Source organism: Amblyomma mixtum, chromosome 1 (genome assembly GCF_055824585.1).
Source record: "Amblyomma mixtum isolate Tamu chromosome 1, ASM5582458v1, whole genome shotgun sequence".
Taxonomy (NCBI): Eukaryota; Metazoa; Arthropoda; class Arachnida; order Ixodida; family Ixodidae; genus Amblyomma; species Amblyomma mixtum.
Window position 1 is genome coordinate 256,639,566 of NC_143012.1, and position 14,686 is coordinate 256,654,251.

The window sequence follows — 14,686 nt, forward strand, 5'->3', positions numbered from 1 at the left end:
TTGTGGCTAGCTAAGTAGTGTCTGTGAGCCATGTCATCAAGAGTAAGCCCAACATTCTAACAGTTGCTGCACTACCTCCAGTCTTGCCTTCTTACATTTGCATCTAATATGCTAATGTGCCAGACTCCATGCTCTTTTCAAGCCCAACATGCAAAACTATGTGTAACTGTGATGGCTGGTACATATGCCTACTATGGCACAGACTAGTTCTGTGATCCAAAATGGTGCTGCACCTTTCTATGGGTGTGCTAATCCAACGTATACATACTGCCAGAGCAATGCAGCTTTTCCCTTCATTCAGTGCAACAGCTTGCGAATGCTTAAAACTATCAGAGACTCATTTCACCTTGCTTAGTACCACTGTTTTAACTTGAGTCTAAAAAGTGCTGAACAGAAGCATATGTCAGCTTCACCAGAACATGCAATGGCCCTGTTTACCAGTTGCATTCTGCACACTGTTTCATTTGGCTTCGGGGAGACGTCCCATTGAAAGGCATATTATCGGGCGTGACAGCTTTGCTAAGATGAATTTGAAATGAGCAAATGTGCACAAGGTCACCAGAGAGTGAAGTGGTACAATAGGCTAGTTGGCTAAACACTCGGAGCCGTTGCATACTGAAGACGGAGCACAAAAGAAAAACACAAAGCTGAATATCCCATATCTTTAATCACACAGACACCCACCATGCACACAAGTAACTTCTCTATACAGACTGCACACAGTGACCACAGGTGTGCCCACTGTCATCTAAAGGGAGAGAAGATCTGAAACTGAGGACATGCCCACAAGAAACAGATTTATGTACAAGTCTGTGCGTGGAAAGAGGAAGACGAAAAGACAAAACAAAGCAGTTCTCACTCTCCATATGCAAAACTTGACATTTCAGGGCACTCAAGCAAAGTTGAAGCAGGGCTGCACTGGTACAGCACAGTGCAAGGACCAAAAAACAAAGAAAGCTGCCATGCTGTGTGAACGACTGAACCAAACTTGCCATTTACAGCAGGATCCCAGCATAAGTTCCTCTGGCATGCAGCTTTTATAGGATCAGCTTGGAAACAAATAAGGGTATTCGTTTAAAAAAAAAAAATTGCAGTGAGGTCTGAAAATGTGCCACACCAACAAGCTGGCAAGTATTGACACTGTGGACGCCCCAGGTGTCACAGCACAGAAGTAGAGGCCACAGATGCACAGCAACATTAAATGCTGCGCTTTGTTCGCACCAGCCAAGCCATGTGGGTGCACTTCACGTACTGCCCTGTACTACGAAAAATGCAAAGTGGTGACAGGCTGTGGCTACCTTGCAGGTTTCCCTGCTATACAAGGCTGGGATCTCCAACACCGTCACCACACACCTGCACTCCACTTAGCATGCCACTGTGTGCCACTCCATCACACACTGTCAATAACTACACCCCTGCGCCAAAAAAATGCCGATGAGAGCTCACAAAAACTGGCACAGTTCCCTGAGGTGCAGTTAGAGGGATGCATGGCAGCTAAAAGACACAGCCTCTACCTACACACTCTCAGTGCGCTGAGATCCATCCGGCAGCCCATTACGACAGGTTTTGGCCTGATGAAATACTGGTGGGAGGCGGCGGAGGGGGAGAGCACAGAACGATGATGTCACAGTGCTATCAAGGTACCCACAGGGCCAGAAGTTCCTCGTGGCCTGCATGCACATACTGCACTGACCCCACTGCAACGTGCGGGTGCTGCAGCTCGATTTAAGGCCTGGGCTACGATGGAATTGTTTTTCCACAATGGTCCATAAACTTCCAATTCCATCTGTAAATGGTCACCACTGAGAAAGCAACACACAATCCTCTGCAATTCAAACAGTAGCAGCAATACAAGGCAACTGAATGAGCCTGGCTGAATTTAGGGAATGCCATCTTAAGCCAAGCATGCAACAGATTTGCACGTCTCGATACATTTTTCTCAACTTGTGCTTGACAAATGCTGAACGCTTGAGCAAATGCCCTGGCCCATGCAGTAATGCCGTGACACCGATCCCCCAATGACTGTGCGATACTAAAACAAAGCAAACACCAAGTGCATTTCCTGCCATCCCAGTGTCAGGCAGCATGACTCCATTTTAAGCACGCTGCAAGATACTTTGGCCACACGCACACAAGCACACACACGCAGACGTGTCGAAGAGGCAAACAAAGAGGTGAAAAATGAAAACATGTTCCCATGGCAGTTGGGCAGCGACAGAGGCAGCAGCACATGACCCCCTCAGTCTGCGTGTGCCTTGGCATCGCCCCCAGAGGCAGCGGCGGATGGATCGCCATCTTTCTTGGTGGCTGGTTCTGTTGCAGATGGCTCCTCTTCGTCCGAGTAGTCAGTTGGTTCCTCGCCAGGCTTCAGCAGACGCCCCACATAGTGGTACTTCTCTGCAAGAACACATGAATAGCACAATTTTCACGCACTGCACGCCTCAAATGAAGGCTCTTATCTAAACAGCTGCTATGGCCACACCCAAATCTACATGGGTGCACCCGGAACAGTGCGCCCCTCCTCTGGACCTGAGAAGTCGACACACGCAAGCACACCTCTAGAGTTTGACTCTAAAACTCCAGCTTGCAAAGAATATTCTGCAGGAGCACTTTATCACATCCTCTGAGCACCGTTCTTTAGCCCTGAGCACCGTTCTTTAGCCTAGCTTGAGGCACTTGTGATTTTTTTCAGTCATCACATGAGCACCATCGGTGTTGGCATGCGCCATTTGTTTGTCCCCATGGTCATGGGCCACTGTAACCACTGCATGACTGCACAACGTTGCACTTGCAGTGGCTGTGCCACTATGGAAGTGACAGTAAATCTTGTATGTCTACCCTTTCAACAAGTTCCAGCCCGCATGCAGGCCAACTTTTCCTGCAAGTTGATGACACATCAAGATCTGATGACGGTCACATGACAGAGTAATAAGCACCAAATGTAAGAGCTTGTGGCAAATTCCACAGGTTGGTCTGGAGTGGGTAAATCAGCCCAACTCTGATCGACCAGAAAAACAAACCTGCACATACGAGCCAGATAGCCAGACTGTAGAAATTACAATTTAGCGCAGCTGAAAATGAATACATAGTTTGTATGCTAAAGCCAGTAAAATAAAAGACCTTGGGTAACAAGAATGACAGGCACCTTCACCTGTGATTGCCATATTGCAGACAAATGTTTAGGTTATAAAGCACTTCCTTGCACATGGAAACAGCACTGTAAATGCAGCTGCCCCAGTTGCGCTCTTCAGCACCTGTGCTTACACTGCTTACGCACTCCAGTTTCCGCACCATGCGTGGGCCCAATCTGCCCCCTTGTGCTCAAGCCCCCGAGCACAACAAGGATATAACAACAGCAGCTTGCCTGTGAACTGCATCTCCCACTCGCGCACGCTCTCCATTTCCATGGGGTTCAGGTCGGAAAGGTCGTCGTAGCCCTCCTTTGGCCGCTCCACGGAGAATGTGGCCAGACCGCGCGAAGCATCGTGGCCCGCGAAGGCATGGTACGGACCGCCTAGAATATGAACGCACACATCGTCAGGCACACGAGAAGGCAGCACACAAAGAAAGTACCTGTTGAGCAGTAGACATAAAATTAAATACCCAGAATATGAAATGCCGCACTTTGTACGCAATTTGTTCGCAGGACTGAAAGCACTTTGCATTTATTGAATATACATGGTTGAGAGCCCAGCTCCTATCTTGCTTAGTCTCAGGGTTTGCTCACCTCCGGCTGATTTTACTCGTGCAATTGAAATTAGTACGCCGAAAGAATGTATAGTAAAATTATCCAAATCTCGTGCCAGTTTAGAAGGAAACTGCCAAACAAAGAAGGCCAAAGTGGCCATGACTTAACCAAGGACTGCACTTCTCATCACTTTTGCTAACAAAAAATAATTATCAACTACTCTCATGCACAAATACTGATTATTCAATTCTTTAGACACTGCGGAAAAGTGGCACAGGCAGGCTCAACTATAGTTAGGCAAGTGACCAAACAGAAAGAAGCTAGCCCAGATGAAGGTTTTGTTTTTGGTGTAACAGCTGAGATACACATTTTGTTTTCACCATCGGCACAAGACTGTCAGTGTGCGTATGCCCTTAAAGTACACACTTTAAACACGAATCCATTTAATCTAATTTAAAATTTCTCAATATTTGTCATGCGCAGTTTTCTGTCTGAGCACAATTTTTGTAGCCGTATGTTGATCAACAGAAAACAGCATCAAGAATGAATAATCACACACTGTGTACATGCCCACTTATGGTGCACACTGTACACACAGCCACATAGTTAAGAGGACAAGTTATCCACAGTATCGAGGTGTTATTGTCAGAATAAGAGGAAGAAATCAACAAAGAAGGCATCCTAAACAAAATAATATATGGCCTTTTGTTGGTGGTCCAACAAGAAGAACCATCACATCAAGCACACCTTTCCTCACTTTGCTGCATTTAGTGTTGCAATTCTAAATGACTGCCAGGAGAGAGGATGTACGCAGTGGTGCGTGGCTGCTCAGTGGTCAAGACTATGATGCAGAAAGAGGCGAGAATCGGCATGAGAGGGTAGCCTTGGGGGAATGAGACAGTGGCCGCTGACGAAAGATTAAAGCTGTTCGCAGCTGCTGGGTACGGGGAATACAAAGAGTTGAAGCACTTGAGGAAAACAGAAGTGCAAGAATAATGTCTGCCATCTCAAAGGTTGCGAAGTGAGGAAGGGTGCAGTAGCACACTGGCACTCACTTAGCACTGAGGGAAGCAAGAGGTTACAGGAAGAGGAAAGCCACATGCATTCCTACAATAGTCTTGCCCAGCATTCAAGGACATGACTGCAGATTTTTCACACCACAACCCACCCCTTACATACTAAACAGGCACTTGTCAGGCACTCTTTCATTTTTAAGCTCTTAAAGGGAATACCCACTGACCAAAAAGTGTCAAGAGGTTATGGCAGAAAAGATTGCACCTCATATTGCAAGAATCGAACACTGCAATACCAAAGAAACGAGGATTTATAATTTTAGTTTGGCACTGAAAATTGCACCTAAAGCCATCTTGCAGCGAAACCGGCCATTATCAGTGTAGCTCACCACGTGACCACATCTCAGTAAACTACTATTGCTCATCTGTTTTAAGTGCACAGAGCTTTTTTTTTTATATCTCAGGAGTGTTTGTCATGTTTTGTTCTAGTTTACACTCTCTACAGTGCACCCTTCAATGAAAAGCAACGTTCCCTTCGCATCATCGACCATGCGCTTTTAGCTTTTGTAACTAGATGGCGACGCAGTTTTTTGAATTTCTTGGATGGAGCAGCAACCATGGTCTACAAAAACTTTCGTCGACGAGGCAAGGTGCGCTGCAACAGCTTTGGGTGTGGAAACTAAAATGGACGCTGCTCTTAATAAAAATATCTTAATACTGTCTGGCGGGTGAGGTTTATTAGTTTTTCGTACAGCATTTTCGCTGACGTGCAATTGCCATCACACTTGCTAATCATGGTTTCCAGCATCAGGATACATAAAAACGGGTGCACGCACAGATATAAAAATTCTTGGTAAAAATTTCAAGAATTCCATTTCCAGCAAAACCGTTGCAGAATCTAGTACCTTAGACAGCAATTTTTCTATTGTGCCGAAAAAAATTAAGTCCTTAAAATTCAGTGTTCGGTCCCTTTAAATAACATGAATGTGCTAATTAGGCAAATTTCTGAAATGTGAAAGTTTTAAATGTAAAAACAGAAAAGTACTTTCAACCCTGTATTTGACGCATGATGGCTGTATCGACATAACAAAATGACCAATGATAATGCTTGCTGACTGTACCTGTCCTCACAGTACTGCTAGTAAGTTCTAATGTGGTCAGCAAGAGGCCTAACGCTTAAACTGTTATACAAACCACCTTTTACCTCAACACACGACACCTGTAATGCACCTGTTGAGTGGACAACAGAGGGGAAATGAGTGGCTCATTATGACGTACATCTGTAGGAAGCAAACAGTCAAAACCAAGTAACATAGAAAAAGTTATATCCGATTTTATAATTTGTGGCCTTAATCAATGGGATAATAACATTGTCATTATTTTACTACTAAAAGAAAACTGATTATAAGGCAGAAGAAAAACAACCACATCCCATCAATGGGATCCAAACCCACGAACTCCGAATTTCGCGTCCGCTGCTCTACCAGCTAGGTGGTGGCTGTCCAATCTTCTGCTTTCAGAGATATTTATGTTGCGTGTGACATAACATTGAGAGTGTTCACCAGCACGTAGCCATTTTAACACAATCCTGCAGGTTCTCAAGCCATTAATGCCCCCATCAGAAATTAAACTTGGAAAATGCATTTGATTCATGAAGTCAGTAGTGGCTCTTATTCCTAACAATGAAAAATCCACAACGAGGCACAGTAAAAAGTGATTCTGTTCCAACAAAATTCCCAGCTTAAGCAACTGCTCTTCTGGCCACTTCACAAAAATGAAGCCAGCGCCGTTAAGCAAATGAAGGTAACCGCTCAACAGGCCAAAGACAAAAAAAAAAGGAATGTCTTGAGAAAAAACTTTTGTGTGCTGTTTACCCGCTGTTTAGTGTTGGCATATACAATTTCTGCTATGTATGCAAGGCTCTTCCAAGCTGACTGGCAGGAACTGGCACTAATATTTCACAAACATCGATTTCCTGTGCAAAGTAGCTTGCGTGGGCAAGTCCATGTCAAATTGAGACAAAATGTTTAGAAAACCAAGACACAGCATAAAACAGAACATTTTCTGCCTTTCTCTGCAGATCTGTACGCACACGCAACCCCATCCTGAACTACAAATTCGTCCCTAAAGGCCTTGAAGCTAGCAGCGTGTCTGCGCAAGGATTATGCAAAAGTAAAAAAAAAACCGCAATGTTCTGCTAAATTGCACCACGCATGCGAATGAATAACTTCTTGTAACAGACCGGTAAACCTTGTTTTAACAGACCACTGACAAACTGCGAGTAGCTGTGGATATAAAACCACGCTGTCAATTTGGCGCACTGCAAATTCGAGAATTCCGTCATAGTACGGCGCAATCGCTACTTGACAGACGTTCCAAAGGCCTTCTTACGATAACGTCGCGACCGACAAACACTGCTGCAAAAACTGATTTGCTGCTCAGCGTAGTGCCAGACGCAAAGTTCGATGGCACGCCCAACCGCTGATATCAAAGGTTAAAAACCTGAACAGTATCGGCGCTTTGTTTTTACTTCTTGCAACCCTTACCACACGTTCTTTGTGCAACAAGGCCGACGTCAAGTTACAAAATGTGATGGAAAAAGTCCAAGAGCCAAGTTTTGCCCCTCGAGCCTATTGTCAACGTCCTCTTCACTGGTCTTCTCATTTCCTTGAAGAGACAATGCCCATTTAAAAACGGTGAGGCGGCGTGCCTAGCTCGGTCAGTCGAACGAAAACGCAGTTTTACACACGTTTCCTTTACCTCAAGTTCCTGAATCATAATCGGAAATCCCATCGCACGCGCACAGCAAAAATAAGCACGACGCCGCTTCATCGCGAAGCTCATGCGCATCGGAAAACATAGTTGAGGGGCAGCTGCCAACGTGTCCTGACCCAGGCAAAAACACCGCTTACCTGGTCCATAAAAGTTCCGTCCTCTTGTGACGTCGAAAACCTTTCCATTCACGGCCACAAGGACCCTGCCGTCTTCACCCGTGCCGTCGTATTTACGAATTTCCTCGGGAGTCATGTCCCGCCTCTTCATAGGAGGAAGCTCGGGCTCACGCTTTACGTCGGTGCTTCGGCTGTGCTGTCTGCTGAAGAATATCTTGTATATGAGATAAATGCATATTGAGGCGAGGACCACGTTCAGTGGACTAAGGAAGACCTCCGACAAAAGCCCGCTCCAAGATAGTTCCTCCGCTGAAGCGTCGTCGGCCGCCTTCGCCGCCTTGTGTTCCGCCATGACTGTTACGGCGGGGCAGCTTGGCTGGCTTGGCCTTGGCTCCACTCGCCGCTTTTGCGCTTTTGTTGACTTTTTGTCGAAAGCAGCTGAAATGCATCATGGGCAAGCGCAAGCGCGTGCAGTTTCGATTTCGCTTCTCTGCAGGCTGTTGTCGGTCGTTTGACATGATTAACAGATATAATTTAATTCTAACAATAATTATAATCATTTTTACCCCGTATGATTGAGAGGACCACTGCGGCATATAATATACTCTTTCAGCCACTTAAACCCGCTTTCATCAACAAAGTTCACCCCACTGTTTCCAAACCGCAGCTGCACACAGGATGTCAGCTCGAAAGCATGCAACGTCAACTTCCTTTATCACATGTACCTGCCCTGTAACTCGCAAGAAGTTATATGCGAAAAATTGACGTTTTACGGGATTATCGCGAAATTCAGCGATATAGCGTGCGTTGTGAGTTTAAAAAGAAAAATCTTTCCCTTTTTCATCTCATCCCATGCTCTTCTTTCATGCCTTTCTTCACGGCACGGCCACAGGTGCCTACAGGTCCCCCACGCCCATTCTTTCCACCTACGAATTAAGCCGCGCGCACTCATCAAGCTACGCTGGTATGCGCAAACACCAATTTTCCAAGCATCCCCGACAAGCCAAGCATCGCCGGCTACCCATTGCATCACGTACAGCAGTGATCGGTTCCCGATACACATTCTCGGGTACGTGGGACACACCCCTGTTTTCCTGGTGTTTTTTTCCTTTTTTTTTACACACGACGGGGAATTTTGTTTAATAACACGCGAAGGGACTTGTAGAGGAAGAAACCACGACGTACAGCCGGCCAAATCTTTAGCATGGCGTGCGCGTGATGGCCGCGTTTTCCGTGCTCCTGCAGCACAGCGCAAACTTGCTAAGACACTAGATTTAAGCAGATGCATGCTTAATATAGACTCCTGCTTAATATTGAGCTTTCCCCAAGTTTGCTCAAAGCGCAGAAAAAGCGGCCGTCGCGCACGCCAGCTAAAGATTTGGCCGGCTGTACTTGTGCACGAACTTCTTCGTGTCCCAGAAAAAAAAAAAAAAAACACGAATCGAACTAAGGTAGCCACAACTAGTTGCTTCCAGCTGGGAAGTTTCCATAGGGGAGGTCTCCAAAAAGTAAAAGGTTGAGGCTTCACACATTCGCCGGGTTTTTCAGCTTTGAAGTAGTGCTTTCGCACTAAAAAGGTATATTTTTAGTGCACATGCAACACTCTGGTTTTGTGTCACCTCTTCAAGGACACAGACACTTTTGGGTGCATGTTTTCTTCTTTGTAATGATGCGTAAGGAATTATACATGCACTACCGCGTGGTAAACCGCTAAATAATCTGTAATAGAATTTCTTTCTCGTGCTGTTTCGGTTTTTGTTTCAAAGCCGAACAATGATTGTGTCATCAAAGTATGGTCACGCAAGACATGAAAAAACTGCGTTATAATAGCTCCTTCGTCGTCTTAATTCACTACAGTGCTAAAAAGCCTACCTTTAACGTGCACTGACATCGCACATTACACGGGCCTCTACAATTTCGCCTTCATCAAAATTCGAACGCCGCGGCCGGGATCGAACGCGCGTCTTCGGGTCAGCAGCCGAGCGCCATCACCGATGGCACCGCGGCTTGCTTGGGGACCTACCGCTTCATTCGGGAGCCCATCAAATACACAATCGGAACCAAGTGGGTTCGTGAATCCAACTGGCTGTCCTATTTTTTTCGGCTGGTTGTGAAAATAGGGTTTGAATTAAGGAGTTGCAATACGCAGCATGGTCTAGCAAAAGACGTCTTAGTTTTGGTCTGTGAAATGTCTGGGGATCAGACTTGAGGATGCTTCCAGGCAGCGACCTGAGGGTCCACAGCGCGCGCGTGCTCTACCATACGTTTGCGGGCCGTGCTACAATTAAGCAGCGTCTGAGAGGCGTCTCGAAGCGTTCGTGTCGCGCTCGGCTACTGAGCCGGAGTTCCTCGAACTCGGCCGCGGCGGCCGCGTTTCGTGGAGGCGAAACGCAATGGTGCCCGTGTGCTGTGCGATGTCAGTGAAAAGATCCTCAGGTAGTCGAAATTATTCCGGAGCCCTCCACTACGGCACCTCCTCTTTTTCTCTTTCTTCTTTCACTCCCATTGCTCCCTTCATTTACGGTGCGGTTCGGGTGTCCATCGAATACGTACAGCGCCATTTTTCCCCCAGAAACCAAAAAAAGAAATGTACGTGAGAGGACAGTAAATTGCAATCCGTCTGATTTTATTGTTGAGGGAAGCTGCAACAGCTTGCTCCGCGGCAAAGACATATTTTATCTGTACCTGTAAATTCGTACGTCCCAGCAAACCAAAAACCTCTCACAGACGTCTAGCTAGACGTCTCTGAGAGGTTTTTGGTTTGCTGGGGTTAAGGCAATCGAAAACGGATATATAGCGCATGCAGCGAGCTGGGGCGTCGAGTGTCAGATGGTCGGATGTGCTAAGGTGGAAGCAGCTGCTAAGGCGTGCTAGGGGCCTTATAATTTGTCGGGCAGTGACCCGAAGCGCGAGCTCTACCATGTTTGCGGGCCCGATCGGCTACGGCTACGGGCAGCGTCCGAGAGGTGCCTCGAAGCACCTCGCTTATATCGAGGCGCTTATATAACTTCTTACGTAAGAGGAAAGTTAAAACAGGGCTAACGAAAAGGGATAGCGCATGCAGCTAGCTGGGATTCAGAGTCAGATGGCAGGATGAGCTAAGGTGGAAGCAGCTGGCCTGGAAGCGGCCTTTGTCCTGCAGCGGACGTTGCGAAGCTGATGATGATCTCACCTCCCTGGGCGGTGTCTTACCACCGCACGTCATCCCTACCATGGAGTTTTTTTTCCTCCATGATCCCTACCGATGACGGAAAAGGTATGGCTATAGTATGGTAGACAAATTTTCCTTCCTCCAAAATGGTGGACAAGGCAACAAAGGCTGCTGCACATGGAGGAAGGAATGCTGCTGCATGAGCGACAATGCGCTGCAGGTACACAACGTGCAACAACTTCACATGCAAAGAAAGAAAAAATTGACGGCTATGCTTTAAAAACGTTTACATTTCTTAAAAGAATATTTTTCACTTCTGAGCATTTGATATTAAAAACGTTGCAGAAATTACATGCGATATGAGCGCCCTCAACGGCCAAAACGGCCAAACAGCGAGCGAAATTTGGCGCACGCGGTATGTGCGGTGCAGTGAGTTCAGTGCAACGTAACGAGAGCAAACTTGTTCGGAGTTCAGACTGTTCAGAGTTCGTTAAGTTGGTTCAGTTGAGTTTGGATGGTGTTGGATGGTGTTTGGTTGGTGATGTCAGACTGGTAATGTCCTTGGCAAGGTGTCTACTTGTGCGGCTGCGCACATGCTTTGCTCTGCAAACTGCACGAAGTACCTGTGCTGCGCAGCCAATTTTCTTACCAAAGTCTTCTGGCAATGCCCCACACCGACACCTCGAGAAAGTTCCCGCTGGTAGCCTTGTGTTCATACGTGAATACTGCCAAGGTGCGACGAAGTCAGAAAAACAAAAAACTGAGTTTGTGTTGCTGGTAAACACGGATGGTAAAGTTCTCGGAACTAAGACAAAAGATGAAGCACTCGCATTTGCGAAGAAGCACGACTGCTAGTGAGTGTTATTTTACATTGCTGGTATGAGTGGCAGGGCTGAACACAGAGGACATGGCTCAGTTCGTGTATGTGGACTAGGCTCGCGCATTTAAACAGCAACTTCTTTACGTTCATAAGCAGCAGTAGGACATAGTAACTGCGGTTGGTTCAAGCGGCGTTTCAAGACACTGCAAACAATGCTGTGTCGCAGCGTGATATTAGTTGCTGATCGGCTTCACACTTATCCGGTCACCGCATCCCTGCCGCGAAAAGTCCGCCGACCACGGCTGTGGCCTACTACCGCACACGCCCGAACGAGGCGCGCACCGGCATGAATCTTTTCGGCAGGTAACATAGTTTACATAGTTAATACCATTTAGGTTTGGTTTGGTTTGGTTCATGGGGTTTAACGTCTCAAAGCGACTAAGGCTATGAGAGACGCCGTAGTGGAGGGCTCCGGAAATTTGGACCACCTGGGGTTCTTTAACGTGCACTGACATCGCACAGTACACGGGCCTCTAGAATTTCTCCTCCAAAGAAATTCTAGCCGCCGCGGCCGGGATCGAACCCGCGTTAGGAATTGTTGCTACTTACGAGTGCGCCAATTGCTGAAATATTTTTAGCGTGCCCGAGTTGAAACACTATAATCGAGAAATTGTTGTGCGACCTCGGTCAATTGACAGCAGTGAGGTGCAGAAATTGATTGTATAATAGAAACTGTGCTAGACTTAGCAATGCAGCTACTGCATGCAATGTGGCAGAAGAAAGCCTTTTCACGCTGTGTTGCGTAATGAGCATTTCTTGTGCAAGCATGGTTCACCCGTTGCCGCCTGAATGGCTTGTTGGAAGGCAAGTATGCTAGTGCAAAAATGCTTGAAGATGCAGGTTGTGCATTCAGAGAGCAGCTTGACTTACTGTAAGACGTGCAACCAAGTACATGGATGACACAACCCTATGTTTCATGCAGCAAGTGCTGTTTGGGGCAGCCTTGCAAAACCACAGAGCAACCAGCTTATATTGCACATCTGGACATAATGAAAACGAAGGCCACTGGCGCCTGTAGACACCTTCCTTGCCTCCACCGACATCCTTGAAGGAAAGCTATGACATTCCAGTGCCCAACAGCCCCATAAAAAAAAAAAAAGTCCACAGACACTACATTTATTACATTGCTAAAGCTCCTGATGACTGCAAAACAATTTTTTTGTCCATTTATAGCTTGGTCCAGTTAGAAGATGGCAGGCATGCTGAGGCCAAAAAGAGGAAAGTATACCAGATCATGACATCCCAGCAGATGCTTGAACATGAGGGAAGGATAGCAAATGGTGCGGAAGCGAAAAGTGCTCCAGCCGCTGGAAAACAGCACCTTGTGAAGAATGTGATTGCAAGCAGCAAGATCACCGAGAATGACCTGAACACCAAACTCAAGAGCATCAAGAAGTGGCTCGATAAGAAGTGCGAGATTCGTGTGGGCGTAACTGGCACCCCAGAATCAACAAAGCAGTTGGTGAGCCATCAAAACGTTGCAATTTTTGGGCTTGTTCAGTTCGCAGAGGCTGAGACAACTCGGAAGGGAGCTTGCCGCCGCGGTGGCTCAGTGGTTATGGTGCTCGGCTACTGACCCGAAAGACGCGGGTTCGATCCCGGCCGCGGCGGTTGAATTTCTTTGGAGGAGAAATTCGAGGCCCGTGTACTGTGCGATGTCAGTGCACGTTAAAGAACCCCAGGTGGTCGAAATTTCCGGAGCCCTCCACTACGGCGTCTCTCATAGCCTTAGATGCTTTGGGACGTTAAACCTCATAAGCCAACCAACCAGCATGGTGTGATTTTTTTTTTTTATGGGGGTTTAACGTCCTAAAGCGACTTGGGCTGTGAGGGATGCTGTTGTGAAAGGCTCCGGAAATTTTGATCACCTGGGATAACGTGCACTGACATCGCACAGTGCATGAGCATCTAGAATTTCGCCTCCATCAAAATTCAACCTCTGTGGCCGGGATCGAACACACGAAGGTGTGCAAATTTTGTGGAATAAGAACAAATTTGGGTCTCAAATGCAAACTATTTTCCCTTTCATGTTGCTTACACCTGTACCTAGGGCAAGAGAACTCACTTCCCAAGGCATGCACGATACAGGTAGATTTGCTACAGAAGCACCTTTATCCCTCTGATAAATGTTCTTGAATTAAGTTATTTCTTGATATATAAAAAAAAATGAACCAAGAAATTTCAGTTTCTTTTTAGGTGCCTTAAATTTCTTTGCCACCTGGGGTTCTTTAACATGCACTGACATCGCACAGTACACGAGCCTCTAGAATTAGGGAATGTTAGGAAAAATGTTGATGTAAAAAACCTTATTATATAATGTAAGCTTTTGATGAGCCGCCGAGTTGGCTCAGTAGTTACAGTGCTTGGCTGCCAACCCAAAAAATGCAGGTTTGATCCTGGCCGCGGCGGTCGCATTTCAGTGGAGGAGAAATTCTAGAGGCCCGTGTGCTGTGCGATGTCAGTGCACGTTAAAGAAACCCAGGTGGTCGAAATTATTCGGAGCCCTCCATAGCCTGAGTCACTTTGGCCCTGAAACCAAATCAAACTTGAAATTGGCAGAGTTGACAGCACACGATAGTTGTCTACATTATTTTTCTATGCAGCCACAAACAGTAGCAGAAACTTGCAGTGTTTGTAAATAGTACTTGCTTCGTGCCCCCATTGCCAGCCTTTGCGTTCCTTCCGTCAGTCAATGGACTCCACTTCAATGCAGCCTTTCTTTTCAGGAAATCATCTATCAAAAATTTGAGAGTTTCTTAGCTGGCGAAGCAAGGTTCCTGCAGAAAAGAATCACAAACGGAGTCCTAAAGTTTGTGATCATGCCAGTTGCAGAGAAGAAGAACTCTGAGAAGTCCCAGCCTTCCAAGCAGGAAGCCTCGGAAGAGTGACAGTGTCCCTGCATGTCTTTTGGTACAGTACACCATGCGCCAGATCAACAGTCCTGACATATGCATGATGAAGTAAAATAGCAAAGCACAGGTCTGTGATGTTCGCTGCTGTCAAATTTGAACTGTGCAAGTGGAGCATTTGCACATAACCTGCAGATTTTTCAAGTCACCGCAG

At 46.5% G+C, this 14,686-nt stretch overlaps 2 protein-coding genes across 5 annotated transcripts; one reads left to right on the forward strand and one right to left on the reverse strand.

Moving 5' to 3' along the window:
• Window positions 1-648: 648 nt before the first annotated feature.
• LOC149371539 (membrane-associated progesterone receptor component 1-like) lies at window positions 649-7,987 on the reverse strand. Its single transcript, XM_089565801.1, has 3 exons — window positions 7,614-7,987; window positions 3,365-3,514; window positions 649-2,397 (listed from the first exon to the last, which is right to left on the reverse strand). Exons 1-3 carry the CDS (start codon window positions 7,942-7,944, stop codon window positions 2,240-2,242), a joined length of 639 nt encoding a protein of 212 aa, XP_089421927.1. The 5' UTR covers window positions 7,945-7,987; the 3' UTR covers window positions 649-2,239.
• Window positions 7,988-11,164: 3,177 nt separating this feature from the next.
• mIF3 (mitochondrial translation initiation factor 3) lies at window positions 11,165-14,610 on the forward strand. 4 transcript variants are annotated; one of them, XM_089565804.1, is made up of 4 exons: window positions 11,165-11,597; window positions 12,797-13,085; window positions 13,674-13,711; window positions 14,350-14,610. In XM_089565804.1, exons 1-4 carry the CDS (start codon window positions 11,299-11,301, stop codon window positions 14,381-14,383), a joined length of 660 nt encoding a protein of 219 aa, XP_089421930.1. In that variant the 5' UTR covers window positions 11,165-11,298; the 3' UTR covers window positions 14,384-14,610. The 4 variants fall into 4 exon arrangements, with proteins under 4 accessions (XP_089421930.1, XP_089421931.1, XP_089421929.1 ...); XM_089565805.1 differs by lacking the exon at window positions 13,674-13,711 and having other exon boundaries at window positions 14,337-14,610; XM_089565803.1 differs by lacking the exon at window positions 13,674-13,711.
• Window positions 14,611-14,686: the final 76 nt, after the last annotated feature.

Excerpts from the sequence above, each read along its gene's own strand:
- mIF3 (XM_089565803.1), top strand. The coding sequence starts at position 11,299 with ATGTCCTTGGCAAGGTGTCTACTTGTGCGGCTGCGCACATGCTTTGCT. Across the intron at positions 11,598-12,796 it reads GCGAAGAAGCACGACTGCTA|CTTGGTCCAGTTAGAAGATG; the intron begins GTGAGTGTTATT and ends GTCCATTTATAG. Across the intron at positions 13,086-14,349 it reads CAGAATCAACAAAGCAGTTG|GAAATCATCTATCAAAAATT; the intron begins GTGAGCCATCAA and ends CTTTCTTTTCAG.
- LOC149371539 (XM_089565801.1), bottom strand. The coding sequence starts at position 7,944 with ATGGCGGAACACAAGGCGGCGAAGGCGGCCGACGACGCTTCAGCGGAG. Across the intron at positions 3,515-7,613 it reads ACGGAACTTTTATGGACCAG|GCGGTCCGTACCATGCCTTC; the intron begins GTAAGCGGTGTT and ends TTCATATTCTAG. Across the intron at positions 2,398-3,364 it reads GTGGGAGATGCAGTTCACAG|AGAAGTACCACTATGTGGGG; the intron begins GCAAGCTGCTGT and ends GTGTTCTTGCAG.